At 37.0% G+C, this 17,845-nt stretch overlaps 2 protein-coding genes across 2 annotated transcripts; both read left to right on the top strand.

Moving 5' to 3' along the window:
* Nucleotides 1-10,783, top strand: LOC135649842 (non-functional NADPH-dependent codeinone reductase 2-like). The gene is made up of 4 exons (XM_065168721.1): nt 1-617; nt 9,888-10,131; nt 10,217-10,396; nt 10,481-10,783. The coding sequence occupies exons 1-4, from the start codon at nt 277-279 to the stop codon at nt 10,712-10,714; spliced, it is 999 nt and encodes a 332-aa protein (XP_065024793.1). The 5' UTR covers nt 1-276; the 3' UTR covers nt 10,715-10,783.
* Nucleotides 10,784-10,950: 167 nt separating this feature from the next.
* LOC135649841 (non-functional NADPH-dependent codeinone reductase 2-like) lies at nt 10,951-16,942 on the top strand. Its single transcript, XM_065168720.1, has 4 exons — nt 10,951-11,315; nt 11,450-11,693; nt 11,776-11,955; nt 16,639-16,942. The coding sequence occupies exons 1-4, from the start codon at nt 10,999-11,001 to the stop codon at nt 16,867-16,869; spliced, it is 972 nt and encodes a 323-aa protein (XP_065024792.1). The 5' UTR covers nt 10,951-10,998; the 3' UTR covers nt 16,870-16,942.
* Nucleotides 16,943-17,845: the final 903 nt, after the last annotated feature.

The raw sequence follows: 17,845 nt of genomic DNA, 5'->3' as shown, positions 1-17,845 counted from the left end.
AAATTCATGACTGGACTTCGTGATACAACCTATCAGATAAATAGTCATAGGCAGTATTATTTTCTGGAGGTGGGCAAATTAATGATGTGATTGCCACAATATATATATATATATATATATCCTATTTTGTAATTTAATTTAAATATTATTTACTTAAATCCTACACCACCCAACCGAGGAGGATGACAGTCCAACGCTGGAAAGATCCAACTTACCCGTTTATACCGTGGCAGCATACGACATCTACAGTGCGATATTTCTTCGAACAGGTTACTGATGAGTATTCCGGAAGTCGGGCTGAGCTGCTCCTCTCCGGCCTCCTCCGGCAGCGACCGCCGGTCGATCCCCGTGCTGGGCATGGGCACGGGGGTCTTACCATTCACGCCCGACCAACGCGCGAAGTTGAAGCTCGCCATACTCCAAGCCATCGAACTCGGGTACCGCCACTTCGACACCGCCACGCTCTACCTATCCGAGGAAGCTCTCGGGGAAGCTGTCGCCGAGGCCTTGCAGGCCGGCCTCATCAGCTCTCGCGCTGAGCTCTTCATCACCTCCAAGCTCTGGTGCAGCGACGCTCACCACGACCTGGTCCTTCCCGCCATCCGCCAGAGCCTCAGGTGAAGAGGCTCCTTCTCTCTCACAGTCTATAATTATAATTATGTGCCATTTCTACCAAAATTATCTGCGAGAGAAGAGATTATACCTAAAGGCTAATGAATTTATGGATTAATTGTCGAGTTTTTACCCTAACAATCATGATTCCAATTTAATTTATGTGTTTTTTTTTTACATCTCATCTTGATTATTAAAAATAACTTCTGCAGTTTCATCTGAATCTTTTCAGTTTTTACATTTGGTATAAACAGATATTAAATAATGATAATAAATAAATAGAATTATTTATTTCTGGTTAAGTTAAAAGAGGAAAACTTGTCCTGTGACAATTTTTTTTTTCCAATGGACGCTATAAACAAAATAATTGAGGACGAAATCTTCATGGATTTTGATTAAAGAATCATTTGATTGTTTATCATTATTCCTCTTATGATTGCTCTTGGTTTTGTTTTATTGGTTGATTATTAAAATTTTACAAAAATCATACAGTGTGCGTACATCTACTTTGATAAATGATAGTATTTATCATTTCCTCGTCTTCCTTGTACTTTATGTTCTTGATCATGGTTTTATTTAATCTCATTATTTTTTTAATCAAGCTAAAGTTATCGAATGGCTTATTTCTCCATTAGATGTCGTGGTAATTAACATTCATTTATGGTATTAATCATTTCTAGTCCATGTGTTTTAGATCGGAGATCATGATGATGATATCCATTAACTTTTCGGATTTAATTTTATTGATAAATATTACTGAGAGGTCATTTGTGCACGTTGAGAGAGAAAATTTTGAGATGACTATATAATATATCACCATAGTATTTATAAAGATATAAATAAAAGAACTATTGTCCTAATATTATCGAGGGGATATGTTGGCATTGGCTTACAATGGGTATTTTAGTGATGAAATCCAACCTATATGATAAGAGATCTCTTGAAGAACATTCAATTTGATAATAATAAGCTGCTTAGTCGATCAAGAAACATATTGAAAAATTATATTTATATATATATATATATATATATATATATATATATATATATATATATATGTGAGTAAAACTCTTAATGTTTTTTACTGTTATGTAGAGGTAAAATTGTTAGGATCAGAGCGGCACTAAGAGCGGATTAAAACTTGTAAGTTTGAAATCGAATTCGTAAATACAAGGAGACTTGAGTAGATAAAACCCGAAAGCTTGCTGCAATGTAAATAACGGTTTCAGAAAAGTAAATACTCACATATTCAAGGAACATATCAATTTAAAGTGGTTCGATCAAAATGACCTACATCCACTTGCGAAGTCTTCTTCAATGAGGCTCCCAACTTTCACTAGCAAATCACTTTGAAGGGGAAGGACAAATACCCCCTCTTACAATTTTTTTACAAGTGGTTCACACTTTTACAAATTTTTTAAAGAGAAAGAGGGAGATGAACACTTAAGCTATTGAAAACAAGACTTTTGCTAAAGTTTTTCTCAATTTCTAACTTCTCAAAGGTTGTGTTCTCTGCTGAGAATTTAGGGGTATTTATAGGCCCCAAGAGGATTCAAATTTGGGCTCCAAATTTTGAATTCTCTTGGGTTTCCGAGGCTGGCGGTGCCACCGCCTATTAGTGTCTGACATTGACAGTGTACTGGCGGTGCCACCGCCCGACCTCTCGGGTTCTGGGTAGTGCCACCGCTCAGTCCAGCGGTGCCACCACTCAGTTCTCGGGTTCTGGGCGGTGCTACTGCCTACACTATTTCAACTCACTGGTTGGGCTCCAAACTTGGCCCAAACCAGTCCGAACTCGGGCTCAATTGGCCCCTACTTGGGTTATAGGATTAATACCTAATCCTAACCCTAATTAACGTGCTAACTACTAATTTAAAGACATTTCCTAAGCTATTACAAACTCCGCAAGTCAAAACTTCTTCCGGCGAGCTTTCGGTGAACTTCCGGCGGTCTTCTGATAAACTCTCGGAAACCATTCTGCGAACTCCCAGCAAGCTCCTAGACTTCACGATTTGATCTTGGCGAGTTCCGATGAGCTTCTTCGGCAAGCTACGATCTTTCTCGGTGAGCTCCGCGAACTTCCGACGTACCTTCCGACGAGCTTTCGAAGGCAAGCTCCCTACTCATTCTCGGCTAGTTCCGGCAACATTCCCGACGAACCTTCGGACTTCCATCGAACTCTCGAACTCGCAACAAGTCCTTCGCGCTTGACTCCAGCACTTTGTTTCGCTTTATGTCTTCGTCGTTATTGTAGTTAATCCTGCACACACAAGCCAAAACTCTACTCCGATCTAGACAATTATTACAATGCGAATTGACATTCTGTTGCCCGACACGTCATTGGTTTGCGCTTCGTTCGATTCTTCAACGCATCGTCCTCTCTTGCGGCTCGTTGTCCAATCGGCGGTTGACCTCCGCAACCTCGATATCCTTGGCGCAATTCCGCTCTCCTTGGCCCGATGCTTGCCGTCCGAAGCCTTCTGTCGTCCAATATCTTGATGTGATCTCCTCCGGCGCAACGTCAATTCCTCCTGTGTCAAGTGTCTAATCCTGATCGAGTAGACCTGCATTACTCAAAATGCAAATATATATATAATATTTAATTCAATGCATGAAGTCATCAATATACTTTTTCTCCTATGTCATCAACAAAAAGGAGAAGTAGCTCTAGCTATTTTAAAAGATATGCAAGTTTTTGCAACATGAAGCTAGATTTTCATCACAACATATAAGCACAAAAGCATAGCAAGATTCTTAAGTTCAATCATGACAATTCAACACTTGAATTTTTGTGCAAGATTGCACTTTGCTTTTCTTTGCAAGTAACAATATTTATGATGTTTGATATAGCAAATTTCTTCATTACAATGATCGAGCTAGCAAATTCTTCATTCAAGTGTGCAAGCTAGCAATAACTTTCTCCCCCTTTGTCAATGTCAGAAAGAAGGAGAGGATCCAATGATTTAGACTTTTACATCAACTTTGCATCAATCAATATTTCAATCATCACATGATGCATACAAGACAATAATGCAAAGAAATCATTTCATAAAGGATATCAATGTGAAAATTCACAGGATCACATGATACAATCGCAAATCATGATATCATTATGCGATACATCGTGAGATGATAATTTATCATATCAATGAAAGATATCAATTGTTAAACATGATATGATAATAGTCTCAAAAATTTCAATTTGTGATACATGTGATACATTGCAATACACTAAAAAATTTAATGTGATGCTTTTAAGGATATCAACCTATTTTTGATACAAAGCATGGCAAGAACAATTTTGTTGCAAGTTTTCTAAGTTTTGCACTTTTTGCTTCTTTGGATAGGCAAGATCTTTTTCTCTTTTTGAGAAGTGCAAGCTTGCAAGTTTTATTTCCTTAGCATGCTAGGAAGTTTACTTTCATTTTCAATGCACAAGCTAGCAAAACCTTCTCCCCCTTTATCAAAGTCAAAAAGAAAGGGAGGACTCAATGGCTAAAAAATTCAACCATTCAACAAGCTAAATATGCAAAGAATTCATGAAATATATCAATAAGGATCAATTCTTGAATACCAAAGATATGATTCATGGTTCATTAAAATTCTTCTTAACAAGTTCACGATCAAGATTCATATAATTCATAATAAAGCAAATTGATGTACAATCATCACATAAGGCATACAAGGCAAAGAAATCTTGTTATTTCTATATTATGAAATATATGATATCAAGGCTCATGATTCATTTGAAAAGATATAGCACAAAGAGCAACTTGAAACATTCTTATCAAGATCACATTTTAAAATATTCCAAGTATCAAGTGTTTAGAGATAAAAAATTCAATACATTGTATGAAAAAAATATAATATCAAGTTTTATCATCATGCAATGTAGCAATTAAAGATGTGCAAGTTTAGCATTTTTTTTTTTCTTGAGATAGCAATTGTTTGCTTCTCTACAAGCTAGAAATTTTTACGATATACAAGTTTTACTACATACAAGCTAGCAAATTTAAAGATTTGCAAGTTAGCATATTTGCTTTTCTTTGCGATGTGCATGATAGCATTTCTTTGTAATGTTCAAGATAGCAAATTGTACATTATGCTAGCTAGCAAATTAAAGATGTTCAAGAAAGCAAGCTCTTTCTTCTCTTTTGAGAAGTGTCATTTTTGCTTCCTTAGCAAAATGCCAACCTAGCAAGGGACAATGTTTTACATGAGGCAAGCAAACAATTTGGCAAGTGTTATATTTGCATCTTCTCTTTAGATGTGCAAGAAAGTAAGCAAGTTTTTGCATTTTCTTGACTTATGTAAGCTAGCTAATTTCTTTTTGAGATGACCCTTTACATCAATTCAAGATAGCACATTAGCAACTCTTTCTCCGCCTTTGTCATCGGCAAAAGGAAAGGAAGATTCAAGTCATGAATATCAAAATAATAATTTTATCATAAATATTTCATTATTGCGTGCATCATTATCATACGTTAAAGTATTGTATACATAATACCAAATCATCATATATATTTTTAAAACATATAAACTCATCATTATATGCATGATTCCAAATCATCATTCGTATTATTTCAATCATTGTTTCAATCATCACTATAACTCATCATGCACAAAATATAAAATCATCTAACATGATACAAACATTTATTTTTAAAATATTTATCACTATTTTTATGTATGATAATAAAGTATTCATGATACCGAACATTAAATCAACATTTTTAAGTATTTATCACTTCATGATTGTTGGTACCAAACATTTATTATTTAAAGCATTCATGATACACATCATATGCAATACATCACATACATCATCATAATAAAAAAACATATGCATCATTCCAAATCATAAACATTTCAAATCATCATGGTATTAATCTGTCAAATTGCATCCTGCCAAAAAAAAATCTCAAGTAGTAAATCCAAGAAATCAAGATCATAATTTGAATACAAACTCATTCAAATTCAAATCGTCAAATTCATCAAAATCTCAACATTACTTTCAAGAGATTCAAAATGGTATACATAGATTTATCATAATAAACATCAAGATCAATAGGATAGAGAAAAATAATTTTTCAAGGAAAAAATATTTTCCCCTTTTTAGTTGTTTCAATTCATATGATTTTATTTCACTTATACCAAATAAAAACATATATCATGTTTAAAACCGAAAGTGTAAGATTTATTACAACAAAGATTAATAAGGCACTTTCATTATGGTAAAAATTAATAATCCATAAATCACAAGATTCATCATGCATAATTTCAAAATTTATTAAGCATGATCATTATGCATGATACTAAAACATGATTTCAAAATGTTTAATATTTTCATTACACAATTTCATCATTATGCATCATCATATTTTCAAATTCGAACATGCACAATTTCAAAACTATAGCTTTCATTTTTCATGCATGATACAGATAACTTTTAAAATCTCATGCATAAAATTGTCAATCATGGTATCAAAACATTTAATATTTTCATTACATCATTATACAATGGTTTCATTGAACATAATTTTGAATGATTCTTATAGATAACTAAAACTTCTTTAATTTTAATTTATGTGATTGACTTTATATTAGCATGCTCAAGTTTTGTTCTTATGTCAAAAACATACATCATGTTTGAAAACCAAAGACAAAGTTCATAAAAAAAATCATCAAGCCTTCCATATAAAAACCATGCATCGTCATTGAAAGTCAATATGGAAATTATCAAAATACACGTTATTGCTTCTCAAACACATATATATGATTATTTAAATCTAATATTTTATTCTATTAACATAAAACATACAATTTTTAAGAAAAATAATTATTAAAAAAAAAGAGAAAATGCATCATGGAAAACATCAAGTGATTTCAAAATAATTCAAGAGAGTTGAGTTACTTACCTTGTAGTCGAAGCCCGTCAAAGCCCAATTCGTCGTTTCACCTTTGGAAGTTCTTGATTCATCCTTGGGTGCCTTCCTCTTCTTTGGCCTCTTCCTCCGTTCAGGTTCATTGTTTATTTTAGATTTTTGTTTAATGAACTTATTAAGATTTAGTGTTCGAAGTTCAAATTCATCATTGTCCTCATCACTTGAGTCATTGCTCAAGTGGTATTCATTTGTCCGGAGTTCCAAATCCTTCCTGTTCTTTAGAAGGTGGTTCAAGTGTTCATCAGGTTCAAAATGTTCCAAAAGTGTCATTTCATAGGTCATTAATGACCCGATTAATTCTTCTAATGGAAAATCATTTAAATTTTTTGTCTCTTGTTTGTGGTTATTTTAGGATCCTAAATTTTTGGAAGGGATCTTAAGATCTTGCTTATGAGATCAAAATTCGAAAAAGATTTACCAAGAACTCTTAGATTATTGACGACATCCGTGAAACGGGTGTACATGTCACCTATAGTCTCGCTTGATTGCATTCGAAAAAGCTCAAAAACATGCAATAAAATGTTAACTTTCGAGTCTTTGACTCTACTAGTTCCATCGTGCGTGATTTCAAGTGTTCGCCAAATATCAAAAGTCGTTTCGCACGTAGAAATCCGATTGAACTCATTTTTGTCCAAAGCGCAAAATAAGGCATTCATAGCCTTTGCGTTTAAAGAAAAATACTTCTTCTTCAAATCCGACCATTCGTTCATCAGTTTAGAGGGAAGTTAAAAATCGTTTTCAACAATATTCCATAAATCCAAATTCATAGAAATCAAGAAAACTCTCATTCGAGTTTTCCAATAAGTGTAGTCCAATCCGTTAAACAACGGTGGACAAACAACCGAAAAGCCCTCTTGAAAGCCATGAAGAGTCATTTCTCTCAGGTGTAAATCCGAAATGAGAAATACCGGGCTCTGATACCAATTGTTAGGATCAGAGCGGCACTAAGAGGGGGGGTGAATTAGTGCAGCGGATTAAAACTTGTAAGTTTGAAACCGAATTCGTAAATACGAGGAGATTTCGTTTCGATAGTAACTTGAGTAGATGAAAACCGAAAGCTTGCTGCAATGTAAATAACGGTTTCAGAAAAGTAAATACTCACACATTCAAGGAACACATCAATTTAAAGTGGTTCGGTCAAAATGACCTACATCCACTTGCGAGCCTTCTTCAATGAGGCTCCCAACTTCCACTAGCAAATCACTTTGAAGAGGAAGGACAAATACCCCTCTTACAACCTTTTTACAAGTGGTTCACACTCTTACAAATTTTTCAAAGAGAAAGAGGGAGGTAAACACTTAAGCTATTGAAAACAAGACTTTTGCTAAAGCTTTTCTCAATTTCTAACTTCCCAAAGGTTGTGTTCTCTACTGAGAATTGAGTGGTATTTATAGGCCCCAAGAGGATTCAAATTTGGGCTCCAAATTTTGAATTCTCTTGGGTTTCCGAGGCTGGCGGTGCCACCGCCTGTCAATGTCTAACATTGACAGTGTAATAGCGGTGCCACCACCCGACCTCTCGGGTTCTGGGCGATGCCACCGCTCAGTCCAGTAGTGCCACCACTCAGTTCTCGGGTTCTGGCCGGTGCCACCGCCTACACTATTTCAATTCATTGGTTGGGCTCCAAACTTGGCCCAAACTAGTCCGAACTCGGGCCCAATTGGCCCCTACTTGGGTTATAGGATTAACACCTAATCCTAACCCTATTTAACATGCTAACTACGAATTTAAAGACATTTCCTAAGCTATTACAAAGTCCGCAAGTCAAGACTTCTTCCAACGAGCTTCCGACGGTCTTCTGATAAACTCTCGGAAACCATTCTGCAAACTCCCGACAAGCTCCTAGACTTCACAATTTGATCTTGGCGAGTTCCGACGAGCTTCTTCGGCAAGCTACGATCTTTCTCAGTGAGCTCCGTGAACTTCCGACGTACTTTCCGGCGAGCTTTCGAAAACCCTTCAGCAAGCTCCCTACTCATTCTCGGCTAGTTTCGGCAACATTCCCGATGAACCTTCGGACTTCCGTCGAACTCTCGAACTCGCAACAAATCCTTCGCGCTTGACTCCAGCACTTTGTTTCGCTTTATGCCTTCGTCGTTATCTTAGTTAATCTTGCACACACAAGCCAAAACTCTACTCCGATCTAGACAATTATTACAACGTGAATTGACATTCTGTTGCCCAACACGTCATTGGTTGGCGCTTTGTTCGATTCTTCAACGCATCGTCCTCTCTTGCGGCTTGTTGCCCAATCGGCGGTTGACCTCCGCAACCTCGATATCCTTGGTGCAATTTTGCTCTCCTTGGCCCGATGCTCGACGTCCGAAGCCTTCTACCGTCCAATATCTTGATGTGATCTCCTCCGGCGCAACTTAAATTCCTCCTGTGTCAACTATCTAATCCTGATCGAGTAGACCTGTATTACTCAAAATGCAATTAAACATCTAAACATAATCAATTAGTTTCATCATCAAAATCTGATATTCAACAAAAATAAGAGTTTAACTCTAAAAGAGATCTAACGCGGTATTTTTTTTTTGTAAGATGTAACTCTACATATGTTGATGATAGAGAGAGTATCATTAGAAATTATGACTAGGGATTTGAACAATATATAAAAACTCTTAAGAATAAATCAAGATACATATGAATAACCATAAATGCATAATCTTGTGAGGATATTTTGTCTATATATATATATATATATATATATATATATATATATAGTGAAAGTTTGAGTAAGAAAAACGTAATTCAAGACCTAGTACATTCTATTTCCTTCACTATATACACTAAAGTTTAAGCCTTATTATTTCACTGATTGCATAGTATAAGTTCGAACTGTACTTTTTATTTATATATTTATTTAATAATATTTAAAAAATTATATTTTTGTGGGGAATTGTTAGAATTGAATAATGATTTTTTTTTATTTCTTTTGTGTTATTTTCAACATGTCATTTTATGTTTTAACAAGGGTCACCAATGACTCAAAATATTCACCACTTGAGAATTCCAAGTAGCAAGATCTCTTTTGATTTTATCATAGATCTTTTCTTCTTCTAAAAGGTCTTTTTTATATTTCTTCCTATTTTTTCTTTTCCAGTTTGAACTGAAAAATTTTTCATCATCCTTTCGTACTCCAGCACAAAGAGCTTACCAATCGTATTTGGGACATCTTCTTGGATGAGATTTGTCATAGCACAATGTCAAACATGATTTTAAATTCTTTTTTCTTTTAACTTTATCTTATTTATTAAAAATATTATTGACTTATGTTCTAAGATTAATCTGATCGTTTTTTTTTTTGTGGTGTTGCTTCCGTGTTAGGAATCTCAAGTTGGACTATCTTGATCTCTACCTCATACATTGGCCAATAAGCTTGAAGCCCGGAAGATGCCATTTCCCTTTAAAGAGCGACGACATCCTTCCATTAGATTTGAGATCAGTTTGGGAAGCACTGGAGGAGTGTCAGAGGCTGGGGTTGACCAAGTCTATTGGTGTCAGCAACTTCACGCGGAAGAAGATTGTGGAGCTACTTGACATTGCTAGAATACCTCCCGCTGTCAACCAGGTTGTCTAATTTCCTCTGCTCTCCAATGACAACCTTTAATTTTCTTGTGACGAACATGGTGAAGAAGAAGAAAGATGTTTTGTAGGTGGAGTTGAATCCAGTGTGGCAGCAGAATAAGCTGAGGGAGTTCTGCGAGCAAAAGGGTATTCATGTCACTGCCTATTCTCCTTTAGGAGGCCAAAGCTTGTCACTGGGCAGAAACTTGGTGTTGGAATCCCAAGTGCTCAAAGATATAGCCGAAGCAAAAGGAAAGACTGTGGCTCAGGTGGTTCTTGCAAATTGCTGTTCCCATCATCAAAACACTCCTTTCGAGTAGATGAACTTTAGCTTCATTTGGTTCTCTTCGCAGGTTTCCTTGAGATGGTTATACGAGCAAGGAGTAAGTATGGTTGTGAAGACGTTGAACAAGGAGAGAATCGAGGAGAACACCAAAATTTTTGATTGGGAATTGAGCGATGAAGATCGTCACAAAATAAGTCAAATGCCACAATACAAGAGAGTCTCCGTCCGATCGCTGTTATCAGCGGAAGAGTCGTCCAAGAGACTTGACCTTCCTAGTATTGATGACATGGATGAAGATTAACCAAGTTGATGATATAAGAATGCTGTAGACAGACAATGTGTTGAATTGATTTCATATATTTCTCTCGCATGATGATGATGTTTCGACTTAAAAGTGATAAGATTGTTCTTATGCGATTATTATTATTTATTAATTATTTGTATTATTATTATTATTTGGTGATAAGATCGAGATTGGATATTATAAGAATAATAGGTGTTGCCAACTGGGTGGCAATTGGGATATTATTTAAAGGAGTTGGTGGGAGAGTGCTCGCGCTGGTCACCGAATCGAACCCGGAGCAGATGAGCATTACGGAAGTGGCCCTGAGCTCCTCCTCCACCACCCGGGCGATGCCGGTGCTGGGCATGGGCACCGGGGGCTACCCCTTCACGGTGGACGCAAAGAAGAAGCTCGCCATCCGCCACGCCATCGAGCTCGGCTACCGCCACTTCGACACGGCCTCCCTTTACCAATTCGAGCCGGCCCTCGGGGAAGCCATCGCCGAGGCCCTGCACCTCGGCCTCATCAACTCCCGCTCCGACCTCTTCATCACCTCCAAGCTATGGTGCACGGACGCTCACCCCGATCTGGTCCTCCCCGCCATCCGCGAGACTCTCAGGTGGAATGACTCATAAATACCTTTCAGCATCTTAAATCTTTGCCAGATCTAAGTTTCTGATCGATTCTTCTCTGAAAATCGTCTACGTTCTGTAATTCGATTGAGCTTCTTAGCGTTCTTGATCTTGTTCTTAGGAATCTCAAGTTGGATTACCTTGATCTCTACCTCATACATTGGCCGATGAGCTTAAAGCCTGGAGCATGCTCTTTTCCTATAAAGAGCGAGGACATTGTCCCATTGGACTTGAAATCAGTCTGGGGAGCCATGGAGGAGTGCCAAAGGCTCGGGTTGGCTAAGTCGATTGGGGTCAGCAACTTCACCCGGAAGAAAATTGCGGAGCTACTTCAAACTGCTAAGATACCGCCGGCTGTCAACCAGGTAAATTGGCGTTCTTTCAGTACTTCCGATAAAATTGTTGAATGTTTGGTATCAAACATAGTGATGAGAAAAGCATTTGTAGGTGGAATTGAATCCAGTGTGGCAGCAAAAGAATCTGAGAGAGTTCTGCAAGGAAAAGGGTATTCATGTCATCGCATATTCTCCTCTAGGAGGTCAGGCGTGGCCAGGGAGCAAGAACCTAGTCTTGGAATCCGAGGTGCTCAATGACATAAGCAAGGCGAAAGGAAAGACTGTGGCCCAGGTTGTTCTTTTAATCTCTTTGTGTATATCTATTTTTTTTACATCTTTTACTGAATTTTTCACTAAGAAGAAAAGCCAATTTCATCATCTAGAAGGTTCTAGGGTGCATCTACATAGTAATATTGACGAAGATTTAAAGTATCGGTCTGAGACTGTTCAGCAACCAATCATATCTTATGATGCAAATATATCACGAGATGTACCGACCTGTACATTCCAGTATGATCGTAAAAAAAGAACAATAAGACTAAATTTCAAATTGTACTAACCTTTATGTTCTGATATCAATCTTTGGTCGAGTCACTAAATATTACAGTATGTAACAGTCTGATTGATACCTGAAACCTATATCTTGACATTTTTCATATATACTTCAAAATTTAGCTAGTAAATGAGCATCCTTGTTGATATTCCTTGTTATATGACTCTAGTTTTCTATATCTACAGTTTTATCCATCTCAGAACAATCTTTCACCATATTCATAGTTCACCATGGTATATCTGGAACTGTTAAAGATTTGGATCACTTGCAATTAATCAGATGATCAGATCTGACCTATATTTTACTGAAACCTTTCACCTAAGCACTGTGAAGACCTTCAAAGTTGAACCAGCACTTATCAACAAGAAAAAATGAATTTTTCGATGAGAACACCGAAGAACTAAAGAAGATTTCTAAAGATCCTACTCCAGCATACTTAGTATTTGAGTCAAAAGAACCATTATAATTTAAAATAATGTACCCTTCAAGAAGGGGGAAATCTGTAAGATTGTTCTGTACAACAAAACACCCCTCAGATTCCTCAGAATCTGTTGGTGATTATGGAATCTTACGAGCTTGGCAGCTGTGGAAGAGAGTCATTTCTATTCTTAAAGAAAAGCCATAAAGAATTTGATTCAAAAGCATCATTTTATTGGTTTTGGAGGGGGAATGGAATGAATATCGCTTAGGATTCATGTACATAAAATCATCAGTAGAGTAGTCTCGATTTGATTGGTGACTTCAGTAAGTAACATGGAAGAGTGAGAAGTCAAGGAAGGAATGGGAGATTGAGAAGAAGAGTCTTTCTTATTGGACAAGATAGATTGTAATGACCTAGTCTTTAAACTAGAGATACTTTTGTGAGAGAAGCCTGACGTGCCTTCTCAGTGGCATGATGGCCTTTGTATCAGTTTTTGCTGTTTGTTTGGGAATTTATGATGAGTTAAAGGCATAACTGTCAAAAGAGACATGCTAGATGCATCATTAGAAACAGTTTTTGCAATGAGCCAAAAAACCCAAATTAATGTTGTGATATGGTGGTTTACTAGCTTTTCTTGAAGACCAAATCATAGCTTTAATCCTTGTTAGTTGAGGGGTTAGCTTACCGTAATGAATCCTTACATCAGATTTATTAGGTTGGGTCTCAACCTGATCATTATTCACACCAAATGAATTATAGCCCAAATTAGTATCTGCTGAATGAACACTAGATTGGGTCATACCCCCATCAATGTGATTTTTTTTTACCAAACCCAAAGGTCATATAACATATCATCATTTTCCTTGTAGGTTTAACTAAAAGAAAATGATCTTACTTTGGGTTTCAGGAACTTTTAAAGAAGATTCATTTATGTCCTACAATATCATAATTTTAAAAATCCTATGTTGAAATTTTCTTTTGCAACCAACTATAATCCAGACCCCTTGAGGAAGAGCTTTGGAGCCACTGGGATATAAACCTATCAAAATTCACTCAACTCAGAAGGAAAAATATGGTCATTGTTGAGGGCTTTTCTAAGTAGAACTGCTATGGTTTGGTTTGAGGAACTTAACTAAATTACCTAGAAACTAAACTTGGTGCCACAGTAACCTTTCCGAAAAGAAGTCGAAAAATTTTCCTTCCAAAAAATGATACTGAGAGCTTTCCTTCTGAAAAAACTAGGTCCTATAATGAGGACATGGATCATGTTCTCCTCAAAGTGAAATCTAGAACAAAACAAGCTCTCTACAACCTTCCTTTTAAGCCAGTTAACCCAAACAATAAACCAAATAGGCTAAATTCCACTTGTCTCTTGTAATTTGAACCTCCACAAGGTCAAGCTCCATGGCAAGCATTATTATTTCTGAATCCTTGGGTGTTTGGCTTCCAATCTCTCATTTGCTTTCCGAGAACTGGTTTCTTTCAGATTTAAGATTAGGGTTACCCAAGAGGCATTGTCTTGACCTCGTCTTGCCCAGGCTTTTCCTGCAAGCACTCAGTTTGGATAGAAGATGTTGAGGGTGAGGAAAACAGCCAGTCATGAATTCCTCTTTCTGAGTCATCCCTATTTCTGACCTATGTTGAGAGTCCAATCCTATTAGGTATTGAAAAAAAACAAATGATACAGGATATAAGCAGAATGGATTGACAACAGTGTAGAGTCATTCACCAATGGTGTTGGCTAGCTTGAGGGGATTGCAAGAATGATGTTGGCTAATCAAGAGTCATTCACCATTGATTTGTCGAGTTTGAGAGGATAATTTATCTTAGTGATAGAATGGTGTTGGCTAGCTTGGCTAGTAAAGACTGACAGAATATCACGAGGTCCTGCGTTCGAATCCCACCTTCATCACTTATCTTTTGCAAAAAGAAAAAAAAAATCATATTGGTCTTAACCAAGGTTCATAATTTCAATCCGTACCGGTGTACCAACCAATAGTCGGTATGGTATGGTATGTATTGAGGCGTACCAACGGTATTTAGTATAATTTAAAATAGAAAAAAAGTTAAAATAGGGTTTTTAAATTGAAAATAAATATAATTTTAGCGAAAATAATCTAAATTTGGAAAGAATAATGGTACATATCTTTTTGGGCTTTGAGAAGTAGCTTTATAGTACATTCTGGATCGTCCTTTTGTTAATATTGAATTATCTACAAAGAAATTATTTGAATTATCAATCATTATCGCCCGGTACAAACCTTGTATTGATCGACACGTGTCAGGTTGTAGAACCACCCGATAGAGGGCAGTTTGTGTACCAATCCCCTATCGGACCGGTATGTACCACCCGTACCAAGTGGTACAGGTCAGTACGACGAATCCTATTCTTAACAATAGATTCGAAATTTCCTAGTTTAGCTATTATTTATGTACTGTATAATAATGAGTGGAATATGGAAGCCATACTGCGCTATCATGCCCTAAAGTTTTGAGGAGGGTTCTCCAACTCTGATTTAAAATGTTTCTTTAGAAAAAGTTAAAAAATTCATTAAACACATTTAAGAGAAGAAAAAAAAGGAAATTTAGAGCTTAAAAGTTCTGTTCTTTGCCCAAAGAAAGGCATCACATGAACTTGAATGCCTAGTAGAATTAGTTCCTAGTAAGATAATGCCTAGATTAAATGTCTATGCTAGAAATTTATTATATATTACAGTGTCTTATTCTATGGATTCCAAGTGCTTATGCAATTGATCTCATGGGAGGTTAGTTTTTATGTGCTCATGGGAAAGCATGAACCTTATTTTGTATGTAGACAATATGTCAAAAATATTTTGAGGAAACTTCTAGTAACTTGATGATCACCACAAACTGTGTGGGTCTCAAATTTTACTAGTTAATAATTTCTTAATCTCTTGTGGAGCAAATTGGAATATCTTGGGCTAGTTTCCAGCTAATTAGTGGTTTTGAAATTCATTTCTAAAAGGAATGGTATACGCAAATCCATAGCATTCGTTGCAGTTTGAAGTCTTAACTAATATTACCCATTTTTACTGTTTCTTTTTAAGAAAGGAATGTCCATTTCTTGTACTTGTCTGCTTTCATGCTTTGTGATGTCGATTATGATGATCATAACCACTTACCTTCTCATGCATTTATAATACATGACTTATAGATCTGATTGTTAATGAATCTCTGGTAGGCGTGGATGCATTTGTCATCAGCTCAGACCCTATTAATATGTTCTGCATGCCTAAGATTGGACTCATTACAAAATTGACTTCAATTGCCGTGTAGCTGTTTTCATTCTTTGGAATTGGTCACTGTAGCATTAGATAAAATGTTCTTCAACAATCATAAATAACTAGGCAAAAAGCTTTCTATGGAGTCATGTGATGAAATCCGTCTAATGTGTAAACATCTTTAATGTTGCTTTTACTTCCTGTTTCTACATTTAGAGTTCCTCTTCCTCATACACCCTTAGCTGGCTTTCTGTCTCACGTTGATAGGCAAGTCCCTCGTACCTTGTTTCATGTCTCAGGAATTCAAAGGCAATGACTACAATATTATACACAATCAACTGGAATCTCAAATTACACTGACATTATCCCCTCAAACTCTTCAACTAGATATGAAGTGCTTCTTAGCTTAACCTGTTAACTAAAACTGGCTAATGCACATTAGCTACTAATTTAGATTTAAATTGTTCCACTTTTCCTTGTAGATTTTATGCTTCACTGTGTTTGCTATCTCAATTTGCTTCTTCTTGATTGGTTCTATGAAATGCTTTGTAGCGCAATTCTACTTTTTGCTCAAAGTAGAACCCTAACTAGCAATGTGAAATTATGCCACATACCATGTGCTAAAAGCATCACTTCCTGTATTCGATCTTAAAAATTTGAAGCAATTGCTGTCACGTCTATGCACGAATTGAAAACCCACTAGGTAGTTCTTCCATCGTGCATGAACAAATTCTTCTAATCCGTGTTCACTTCTCGCAGGTATCCTTGAGATGGATATATGAGCAAGGAGCGAGCATGGTTGTAAAGAGCCTAAACAAGGAGAGGATGAAGGAGAACATGGGAATCTTTGACTGGGAGTTAAGTGAGGAAGACCACCTAAAGATCAGTCAAATTCCACAATGCAAGAGGATCTCCACATATTCACTGCTCTCACCACAAGAGTCGCGCAACTCGATTGACCTTCTTGATGTTGACATCGTTGAAGATTGAATTTTGCATCACAGGGAAATTTGAACCAGCAACCTCTTAAAAGAACATCGAATGCCAACAGGCAGTTGATTCACATCCTATCATTTGTCGAGTCTCAGATTGTGGTGCTGTGTGTGCAGCAAATCACATACGTATCAAGGGAAATCAACGACAGGTTTAAAAGCTCGGTATGAATCCTCATGAACAAGAGGAAAACAATCAATCCACTGATGAAAAGAAAGAGAGATTGAAAAAGTATGCACTTATGTGATGAATCCTGAGATGGAATAAATATTAATCTCCCATCATAAAAGATTTGAAAATTTTCAGCACAACTCACTCGAAGCTCCAATAATTGAAGTTTAACTGCGGTGAGTGCTTTGCTTCACAGGCCATGCACAGACCAATCCACCGTCCTATTTCGTGGGACAATATCTTACGCTTTTGTGGATTTTCTAAAGATTTGACATGACATGGTGGGCAGGTAAAGGAGTAAAGCTATCCGCTGTCTTCATCCCCGGTGACGCCCAAAAGCTACAGCAAGGCCATGGCAAGACACGGTTGCAGGGATCCGCTCAGGCCTCCACTGTCTCGACTCCATGCATGCAAGGGCGTCAATGGTGCGAATGATTGGACTGCGGGCACAGTACTGCCCGCGGTAATGCGTGCAAGCTGGGAAATGTTTCCTGCAGTACTTCGTCGAGCTCATGCGGCCGCAGGTGTTGGCAGACATGAAGCAGGAGAGGCTCCTGTGCTTGTGCTGATCTGCTTCTTCCTCACGTATGTTCATCAGAAGAAAAGAGGAGGCAGAGGTCGTATGTGTCCTTTGTGTTTTAACTTCTACTCCGTGGCTTTCTCCATGATCTTTTGGTGTGAGTGGAACCTGTGCGAGTGTGTTCTTTAGAATCCAGTGGCATGGATCGAAGAGCCATCGCGCATGTTACCTTACAAGGTTCTACTAATTCGTCAACAGCAAACATATATATATATATATATA

This window comes from Musa acuminata, chromosome BXJ3-9 (assembly GCF_036884655.1).
Source record: "Musa acuminata AAA Group cultivar baxijiao chromosome BXJ3-9, Cavendish_Baxijiao_AAA, whole genome shotgun sequence".
Taxonomy (NCBI): Eukaryota; Viridiplantae; Streptophyta; class Magnoliopsida; order Zingiberales; family Musaceae; genus Musa; species Musa acuminata.
Note: the sequence above shows the minus strand (reverse complement) of the source record. Positions and strands in the feature narration are given on the sequence as shown.